The following is a 10,410-nucleotide window of genomic DNA, read 5'->3' on the forward strand; positions in this document are numbered from 1 at the left end:
CGCTAGCTAAACATATAAGTTTGTTCACAGACTCACAGAGTGATTAATAGCAATGGAGTACATTTATACAAATGATTGAACTATACTATCAACATCAACTATTATCTCAAGAGATCAATTTAAGAGTGAAAAATAATCTACATAATTAGACAACACGCGATATATGTGGTATAAAGTTTTGCTAAGATGAACGCGACAGTTATTAATTACTGTAAATAAAATGAATTTCATAGTAAGTGGATATAAACAAATAAACTACAACCAACAATACACGCACTTCGTTAATGACTACATTTTGTGTGTGGTTTTTTAAATTTTAAGATACCAAAAAGGGAACAATTACCGAAAAAAAAAAGATACCAAAAGAAACGGTTTTGTCCATTTTGCATGAGTCCAGAAATCCACGAAAACAATACAAAATTCCTCCAATAAATTAAACGCATTTCCAAAAATCCAAATCCTCAGAAAAACACAAGTCTCTCTCTACCTTTGACAACCCATTTCAATCCCACCACCAGTTTTCCTCTCCCTCCCAGAATCCAGAGCCTTCTTATTCTTCTCCTTTCACTCTCAGTACCTGTCTGAACATCAACACCAAGGTAAGCAAACCATCAACACAAGTACACAATCCACCAATTGGGCATCTTTTTAAGCTCTCTCTGATTGTTGATTTTGTGAAACACGCTTTTGGGTTTGCATGTTTTCAGTACAATTGATTCAAGGTAGTTTTTTTGTTTTGTTTTGATGTTCATGTGAAATTTACCCACAAAAGGAAGAATTCAGTTGCTGTGAATCAGTTTACTGTTTGGTTGCTGGGAAAGATCAAATTTTTAAGTTCTAAGAATTTGAAGTTTTGCTATTTGTTTAAATTCTAAGATAAAATGATGAGCGATTGTTGTATTTTGTTTCTGTTATAATTAAGAAATGATGAGTGTACTGAGTTTGTGGAAATTTTTGCTTTGGAATTTGTGAAGGTAAAAGCTTTGGTGTTGCAGAAATGGCTACCGGAGCTGTACCGGCTTCCTTTACGGGCCTAAAAGGCAGGGAGACGAGGTTGGGGTTCACTAAAAGCATGGATTTTGTGAGGCTCTCTGATTTGAAGCGGTTTAAGTCTGGCAGAACTAGGATTTCAGTGATAAGGAACTCGAATCCTGGATCGGATATCGCTGAACTCAAGCCTGCATCTGAAGGCAGCCCTTTGTTAGGTTGTTAAACTGCCTCGTGATCAATTAGTGTTATTCCGCCTTTGCTTTAATGCATATTGTTGTGTTTTAATAATTCAAACTATTTTAGTAGCTGATGATTTGGAGGAAAGGGAAAGCAGATATGCAGTGATCAATATGTTTGCTTTGGTCAGCTTCCTGGTTTATCTAGAAATGCTGAACGAGAGATAATTTTAGTTATTACTAGTTGATTGTAAGTCTACGATTGGTCAATGATTCATTTGCAACGTAGGAAAAGATCTTGCTTTCGTTGGATATTTTTCTGAAGAAAACTACATAGTAACTCCCAAAACCTTCTGAATTATGAGAAGTAGAAGTCTTCCCTCAAGTGGACCAAGTTATTGTATTAGATTTGTTGAACTAAGCCTCGCCTTGGTTAATAATGGCTGATTTGCACGTCTCAGTTGAATGGGATATTAGGTAGTGGTTGCTTTATCGTTTACTTCTGTGTTCGTTTTGGCTAAGCAGATAAGATGCAATTGGTAGTACATATTAGCACAACTATGTATTTCTTTCTACCTCTATGGGTTTCTTTTATTTTATCTAAATTTTTGTTTTTGTCTTTAATGTAGTTCCTCGACAAAAGTATTGTGAATCCATACACAAAACTGTCAGAAGAAAGACAAGGACAGTGATGGTTGGAAATGTGGCTATTGGCAGTGAGCATCCCATAAGGATTCAAACGATGACAACAAGTGACACAAAGGATGTATCTGCTACAGTTGAAGAGGTAAGTGGAACTACTTAGTTTTGAGCAAACTCTGATATCTGGCATAATTCTCCTCTTTCTGTGTACTCTGATAGTCGGATTTACTTTTCCTTACTTCAATCCCAAATCTAGTATATGAGTTTTCAAAATCCTTAGTCTTAAGTTTAGATACACAAAGTATGATAATGAGAAAGGTTTAGGTTGCACTGCCAAAGACAAGATTTGATTGAAAGTGTGAAACCATTCTTAAATTAGCTGAAGATGTGTTAGTATGACATCCTTGGCATTGTCAAACTGTTTTCTTTTTATGGATAACAACTTAACAATGTTTTTTCAACCGGAAATTGTTTAATATTTTGAACTCTAGAGAATAACTGCAACTATATCAGTAATGACTTGAAAAAGCTGGAGACTTGTTACTGGTACCTGAAATTTGATTAAAATAACTGTGCTGTTGGTAGGTGATGAGAATAGCAGACAAGGGTGCAGATATTGTTCGGATAACAGTTCAAGGGAAGAAGGAAGCAGATGCTTGTTATGAGATTAAAAATTCCCTGGTGCAGAAAAAGTAGGCTTGCTTTCTCTTATTTCCATTTGTATTTAGAATCTACTTTATACATTGTATAAGGATTAACCATGTTGTAATCTGTTGGTGCAGTTACAATATACCTCTGGTGGCAGATATTCATTTTGCTCCTTCTGTTGCGTTGCGAGTTGCTGAATGCTTTGACAAAATTCGTGTCAACCCTGGAAATTTTGGTAAACAAGTTCAATTGAGGTGTATGTTTTCTAAATGAAAGCAGTGATTGTGGTTTCATTGAGGTGTTTTGTTGCAGCTGATAGACGCGCACAATTTGAGAAGTTAGAGTACACAGAAGATGACTACGAGAAAGAACTTGAGCACATTGAGCAGGTTAAACCATAATTCTATACATATGTGGTCTTTTCTAATATGCATGATTACAAGCTTCTATTCCCTGTATGTATATGTGAGTAATGCTAGGAGAATAATAACCTTTTGGCGTGCCACCTAGAGACCACCTTATGTGGCAGCTAGTGTGGCATAGCCACTTAAACTATTAGACCAATCGTAAATTTCCATTAAATGATGCGGATGTGCCACATTAACTGTCACATAAGGTGGCTAGGTGGTTCACCGAGCTTTATTGAAAATAAAATTAAGGAGGCAAGTCTTTTACAAACTATGAAACCCATGTTGCTGTATTGTCGAGTACAATGATGCTTCTTATTGACATCAAATATTGTCAGTGTAGATGAACTGGGGATTTCAATAAGCAAATCATTTCCGTGGGTTATGTGAATTCTCACAAATTAATAATTGTTACATTTATGACTTCGTATCATGCCTCAGCTCGCTTCAGATTTGCAGAAAATCTGATCTAACTGAAATAAACCTGCTCCATGCAAAGGGATTTGTCATTAGCAGATATGACCAATGAGCACTTGCTTTCATTCAGTTCTTTTCAATGTAATGAAAATTTTGTTCTTACTTCAACAGGTTTTTACTCCATTGGTTGAAAAATGTAAGAAGTATGGAAGAGCAATGCGTATTGGCACAAACCATGGGAGCCTTTCAGATCGTATAATGAGCTACTATGGAGATTCACCTAGAGGAATGGTGAGTAAAATATTCTGTCTTTTGCTGAAACTACTACGAGCTTGTTTGATCTAACTACAATATCATTCGTTGTCATCTATGTGGCATTCCTCAAACAGGTAGAATCTGCATTTGAGTTTGCGAGGATCTGCAGGAAGTTGGACTATCATAACTTTCTTTTCTCAATGAAAGCAAGCAATCCGGTTATTATGGTCCAAGCTTATCGTCTTCTTGTGGCTGAAATGTATGTTCAAGGCTGGGATTATCCATTACACTTGGGTGTCACTGAAGCTGGAGAAGGTGAGGATGGACGGATGAAATCTGCAATTGGTATTGGGACCCTTCTTCAGGTATGATTCTTGTCTTTAATTATATAGAATGACTGATTCGTGGAGAATTTTAATGATGTGGTGTTGTCATGGGTGTAAAATCATCAATTTTAAAGGGATTATCCTGGTTTCCGTGCCAGCAATGTGATATCTGTTAAACCTTCATAAGGTAGCATCCGACTTTAAGGTCTATATCAATTTTCTATGAACTGCCGATTGTGCCTATAATAGATGCTAGGTAGCATCTGTGGTTGTGATCCAGCACTTTATTCTCTGTAGTTGGATTTAGACTAAGTATTATATTTGTTAATGGAACTTGGAATTATGTATGCAGGATGGTTTGGGTGATACAATTAGGGTTTCACTTACTGAAGCACCCGAGGAGGAGATCGATCCTTGCAAAAGATTGGCCAACCTTGGTAAAAGAGCAGCTGATCTCCAGCAAGGAGTGGTAGGATTCTATGACTTCCTGTCTTGTAATACTTCCTTCATTCTCCTTTATTTAAAAAATTGGAACACTTTGTCAACTTTCGACTTTACCTGTATCAGGATCCATTTGAAGAGAAACACCGACACTACTTTGATTTTCAGCGGCGATCTGGTCAACTGCCAGTGCAAAAGGAGGTTAGCCTCTAAGATCTTGATATGGAACCACTTTCTGCCTCATAATGCTTCCCTTAACAGATATTTTGATACATAAAAATATGCAGGGTGATGAGGTGGATTATAGAGGGGTCCTGCATCGTGATGGCTCAGTTCTGATGTCAGTCTCCCTTGATCAGTTGAAGGTACAGTGGTCATCAAACATCCTTTATTTCATCCCTTACCTCCTACTTATCTCTCCCTTCCAATGGAAAAGAGGAGTAGGTATTGAAATGTGTTCTGATATTAGTGAGAAAGTACGTTAACCTTTTCCCTTCTTTATAGACACCAGAGCTTCTGTACAAGTCACTTGCAGCAAAACTTGTCTTGGGCATGCCATTTAAGGTCTATTTTTATCTTCCAAATTACACTTTTTAGCATGATAGATTGCACAATATCAAAATTTACCACAATCATTGACATATCAGTTCTGTTGATACAGGATCTGGCAACAGTTGACTCGATCTTATTGAGACAACTACCACCTGTTGACGACGATGATTCTGTGAGAACCCTACTGAAATTTTCTTCATTTCTAGTCACACACACTCACATATTGTGATTTACATTTGAATACATTTTCCAAGCATTGAACTCAATTTTATTTGTTAGTTAGCTCACTGGAACAATGACCTGATAATATTCTTTAAATTGTGATCAGCGTCTGGCTCTCAAAAGGTTGATAGATGTAAGTATGGGTGTTATAACGCCATTGTCAGAGCAGCTTACGAAACCATTACCAAATGCCATGGTTCTGGTAAATTTAAAGGAATTATCAACTGGTGCATACAAGCTTTTGCCAGAAGGTACAGCTTGTTACAGATTTTTGAGTACTTATACTTGATTGAACTTAATGTTATCATAGTATTGCAAAGGTATAAATGTTTTACCGGTGGCCTTTGACGTTAATTGATAGCTACCCCTTTTAAGAGGGTCTATTTCCATCTAAAGATATAAAAGGCTCTGTGTTGGGGGGAATGCTACCCCTGATCATATATAGCTTGCAATTCTTATCATGTGAATCAACTACCTCCCAGGTACACGCTTGGTTGTCTCGGTCCGTGGTGATGAACCCTATGAAGTTCTGGATCTTCTCAAAGGCCTTGATGTTACAATGCTTCTCCATGACCTGCCATTCAGTGAAGAGAAAATAAGCCGAGTGCATGCAGCAAGGAGGTAAGAATTCTAAATTTCCATTAAATCACTGTTGAGATAAAATTGCAATGATAAGGCTTCCAAACCAGTGAGGCATTGTCCTAGACACTTCATCAATGACGAAATACTATTTGGTTTTTTCCACAAGTGCTCATTCATAAGCCTTGGCATTCATTTACTCTATTGACATGAACCATTTACTCTATTGTTCTAGGCTTTTTGAGTATCTGGGAGACAATGATCTAAACTTTCCTGTAATACACCATATTCAGTTTCCAAGTGGAATTCATAGGTAATTACAAGGTTCACTCGTTTCCTCTTTTGTCAGATATCTATGGTATTAGTACTTCTATCTTAATTGCAATTAATGCAGGGATGACTTGGTTATTGGTGCTGGTACCAATGCGGGAGCCCTTTTAGTAGATGGGCTTGGAGATGGTCTCCTATTAGAAGCCCCTGACAAGGATTTCGAGTTCATTAGAAACACATCTTTCAATTTACTACAAGGTTGTAGAATGCGGAACACAAAGACGGTAGGAGTTCACTTTATGAATACGATAGAATTGGATGTATCATGAAAAGATGATGGTTTTGAATAATTGTTGTACATGCATGTCATTTCAGGAGTATGTCTCATGCCCATCATGTGGAAGAACTTTGTTTGATCTGCAAGAAATAAGCGCACAAATACGGGAGAAGACATCGCACTTGCCTGGTGTTTCAGTAATTACCTAATTCCTTTCTCTGTAACTTGATAATCCTTACTGCAGACCTTATAATTTTAATAATACAGATGGATTTGTAATTTATTCTCTATTTCCTTTGTTAGATTGCAATCATGGGTTGCATTGTAAATGGACCTGGGGAGATGGCAGATGCAGACTTTGGGTATGTTGGTGGTGCTCCTGGAAAGATTGATCTTTATGTTGGGAAGGTATTTTCTCTTTCCAGCTTGAAATACTTCCTAAGACTTTGCTTGAATCATATTTTGTTACAATTAGCATACAGTAGGCATTATCCATCACATATTCAGCAAAATACCTTATATTAGTCATAATCATTATCATTTGTTGAAATCTTCAAAAGAGGTGAACTTGTTATGAGATTGAATTTTGTTTCAGACCGTGGTGAAGCGTGGAATAGAGATGGAGCATGCAACTGATGCCTTGATCCAGCTAATAAAAGATCATGATCGCTGGGTTGACCCTCCAGCAGAAGAGTGAGTGTGCACAGGGGAATAAGAGGAGGGTTGTCCTCATTATGTTGTATACTAAAGTTCCCATAGTTGAAATCAATACATGGTGATTGGAGCATAGAAAGATTCATGTAAAATGTTCCTCATCTAGTATACAAAACAACAGTGTAATCCTCCCATTAATAATCGAAAAGATTAGGGTTTAGACTGTTTGGTGGATGGTGCAAAATAAAACTCTTAAAGAACAGGCTGTTGACATATCAGTTAAATCCTCACTTTTTTTTTTTTTTTTTATACTTTAATGTTTGTAGTGTTAAATTTTCAAGTTTGGTTGAGATTTAGAAAAAATATAGCAGACCTCTTTGGTGAGACGATTAATCGTTTGAAGTCACAGAAAGTTTTGGTGTCCTAAACGATTGATCACAAGCCCATACCTTAAAAAGAAAAAAAGAAGAAAAAAAATTTGTCTTAAAAAAAATTGTTTTAGTTAAAAAAACATGATCGATCTCTTTTTGTTGGAGATCGATTGTTTGAAGAGGCAAAGAGTTTTAAGAACTAAAAGATGGATCTCTTCATGTAGACCATCGATCGGCTAGAAAAAGAAAAACAGAAAAAAAAAAAAAAAAAGATTTTGGGCCCAGCTTTTTAGAATCCCTCTCTGTTATGATCCCTAGGGTCGTAGCCGTGAAACGACCTAGGTTGCAACAGGAAGGAAAGGAAAACAAAGAGAAATTAAGCAAATGTAAATTTCAATGTTCTTCAATGATGTCTTAGAGCAAGTTCACCCGTAGTCAAGAAAAGTCGAGGTCGAAAAGTCGAGGCGTCGACCAGTCAAATTACTGTTCACTGCCACTGGACATGGGTTTCCACTCGTTTTCTTTCTTGACCAGTCAAGACTGTTCACTTTTTACTGTTCATCCAATTTCACTGGAAATTTTCACAAGGTGTAATCCTCAACTGAAGGATTGGATAATAAAGTACACGACACGACGAGTTTGTAGGAATTTTCAGGGAATTTTTCGGACACCTGAGCTATATGTTATGATTTTCGGAAGTTTTGGACTAAAGAAATTATTGATGGAAAATAGAAAATTACGTGGAGCGATTTGAGCCATCCAATCCTCCACCGCTAAATCCCAGCCCTTGAAGCAAATTAAGCTTTGTGTATAAATAGCCCTTGATCTGATCAAGGCTCCAGATCACTCCAGAAGCAACCTGAAGCCTCGACCTGTGAATGGGGAGACTGCGACCCGACGTCGCGATCCGGCCGGTGCTCCACCGTCAGGCCACCTCCGGCTGGCGCACGGCCACCGATCTTTTCCTATGGTCGTCGCCATCACGTTTCCGATCACTGTTCGCTCAATCGTCGGCTGTGGAGGGAGAATAGACGATGAGAATATTGAAACTTTGCCGGCGGGTTCAGCGAATTCCGGCGACTCTGGCCATCGTTTGGGCTGCATGTGCTATGAAAATCGATCTTCTCGTCATCCTCTACATGTCTGTATGATTAGTTTTCGAATTCGATCAGGTTTTAATGATTTCTGTTTCTGGGTTGGTTTCGGCTCCGCCGTGTTCTTCAACGCCGGCGACTTCTCTAGCCTTTTTGGGCTTCGTTTCTTGCTGGGCTGCACACATAGGCCAACAATTGAAAAGCTTGTTGAGCTTCTAGCCTGAGAATCACCAGTTCATCATCATCCTGGCCTCGGCAAGGAATTCTGGGAAGCAGAATGAGTTGCAGTCGATTCTCGAAGGTAGATTTCTGGGTTGTCTATCGCTGCTTGTCTATCGCTGACATCGACCACGTCCGGCTTTGTCCGAGCTGGCGTCTCCTTCGACTGGTCATAATTTTAGTCAGGGCGTTGCCTTTTTTCTTGGCCTCGGTCAAGGAAAGCCAAACCTTGGCTGGGCAAAACTACACCAGTGGAGGGATGATTTTCCCCTTGCCCGGTCAACACATCATCAATCCTTGCTGGTGCCCGGTCAAAACTACACCGGTGGACTTGCTCTTACAGCAATGGATGCCTACTATTAAAGCAAAGCAAATGAGTGTGGAAACTATCTTGAACCCTCTATATGGACCACGGCCCAAAATGATAACATGTAATACAGCCCAACAAAAGCCCACAAGACAAAATAGCCAATGACAAGTAAAAGAATCCTAACAAATCTGCCCCCTTAAAATAAGGCATGCCCTCATGCCTATAGTAATGGTAGAAAATAGAGAGCACTACCGACTTCTGCATGAGCATTGTCAAGACAAAATTTCTCCATAGAAGTATGGTTGGCAATCTGGCATGTTAGGTCTGAACAGCAGCAAGTGGAGCTGAATATGCAGTCATAGCAATGATATTTTGCACAAGTCGAAACAATAGGTTCATGACATTAATCACCAGCTGTGTCATCAATTTTCTTATGGTGCTCCTCACAAATTTAACAACTTTGAAAGAAGTTATGGGTGCAGCCTGCATCATTTCTAGGCCTTCACCGTGTAGCAAAGCCAAAGCTAGCCTTCATAAGACACCCAAGACTAAGAAGCATGATGTAAACCAAGAGCTTATATAGAGAAATCTGATCACTGGCAATTAATGTTGAAGCAACAACATCAGCTCTCACATCTTCATCGTTTACAATACGTCCACCATCTTCTTCATTGTCTTGTATATTAGGTGCAAAGACAAGTGGAATACCATTTCCTACATCCTCCTGTACCGATTCTTGCAGAGTTGCAGCTTGCAAAAAATAATCAACTCCCACTATAGCATTTGCTACAATCTGGAGTTTGTACCAACCCCATTTGTGCACATTTTCTACACCTCCTTTCTCAAGAAAAATCCTAACACTCTCATATATTTTTCTTCTTCTTCCCGTTTCTTTCCTCTTCCCTACGCACTGTTCATTTTCTTCTCTCATCATCGTACTTTTATCTTTCACTCAATTTCAAGCCAAAAGCTTGGGTTTTTGTGAGATTTTCTGGGTTTCTATTAAGATTCTAGTAGTTTTTGGTTGATTGGTGAACCTTGTGAGCTCTATCCAAGAGGTAGGAAGTTTTACTCTTTTCTTAAATTCTTGTTCTTATTGTGTTGTTAGCTTTGATTTTGCTTAGTTTTTATTCAATTTTAGGTTGTTGGAGTTATGGGTTGTCAAATTTTGGTGTTAATTTTATAAAATTTAATGATTTGTGTGTTGGGCTGCATAGCTAGAACTCTAACTCGAAATTTGCAGATTTTTGTTTTGTGTTGTTTTTGCTTTTAGTTTCTAGGTTGTTTAGTTATGGGTTTATGGATTTTAGCTTCAATTTGATTGTCTTGATGTTGCCATGATTCTATGAACCCTAATTTTTCTCTATTAGATTGATATGTTGTTTTGTTTTTGGCTTAATGTTTCATAGTTTCCTTATTATTTGTTTATGGGATTGTTGGATTCTTGTTTCAAGTTGCTTTAATTCCATAATAATTTGATGGTTGTGGTTAAGAATTTGGTAACCCATAATAAATGTTCCTACCTTGTAGCATCAAGGTGATTCAAAATTCTTCATGTCA

At 38.0% G+C, this 10,410-nt stretch overlaps 1 protein-coding gene across 4 annotated transcripts; it reads left to right on the forward strand.

The window, feature by feature from the left end:
- The first annotated feature begins 441 nt into the window (after positions 1 to 441).
- Positions 442 to 7,127, forward strand: LOC133731877 (4-hydroxy-3-methylbut-2-en-1-yl diphosphate synthase (ferredoxin), chloroplastic). Of its 4 annotated transcripts, none has more exons than XM_062159317.1 (20): positions 442 to 599; positions 975 to 1,205; positions 1,796 to 1,953; positions 2,394 to 2,500; positions 2,591 to 2,691; positions 2,769 to 2,845; positions 3,452 to 3,571; positions 3,670 to 3,900; positions 4,214 to 4,330; positions 4,429 to 4,503; positions 4,590 to 4,667; positions 4,807 to 4,866; positions 4,964 to 5,026; positions 5,183 to 5,327; positions 5,559 to 5,697; positions 5,891 to 5,968; positions 6,050 to 6,209; positions 6,301 to 6,399; positions 6,506 to 6,610; positions 6,798 to 7,127. In XM_062159317.1, the coding sequence occupies exons 2-20, from the start codon at positions 998 to 1,000 to the stop codon at positions 6,897 to 6,899; spliced, it is 2,223 nt and encodes a 740-aa protein (XP_062015301.1). In that variant the 5' UTR covers positions 442 to 599; positions 975 to 997; the 3' UTR covers positions 6,900 to 7,127. The 4 variants fall into 4 exon arrangements, with proteins under 4 accessions (XP_062015301.1, XP_062015302.1, XP_062015299.1 ...); XM_062159318.1 differs by having other exon boundaries at positions 459 to 599; positions 996 to 1,205; XM_062159315.1 differs by having other exon boundaries at positions 598 to 722.
- The last annotated feature ends 3,283 nt before the right edge of the window (positions 7,128 to 10,410 follow it).

This window comes from Rosa rugosa, chromosome 2 (assembly GCF_958449725.1).
Source record: "Rosa rugosa chromosome 2, drRosRugo1.1, whole genome shotgun sequence".
In the NCBI taxonomy this organism is placed as follows: Eukaryota; Viridiplantae; Streptophyta; class Magnoliopsida; order Rosales; family Rosaceae; genus Rosa; species Rosa rugosa.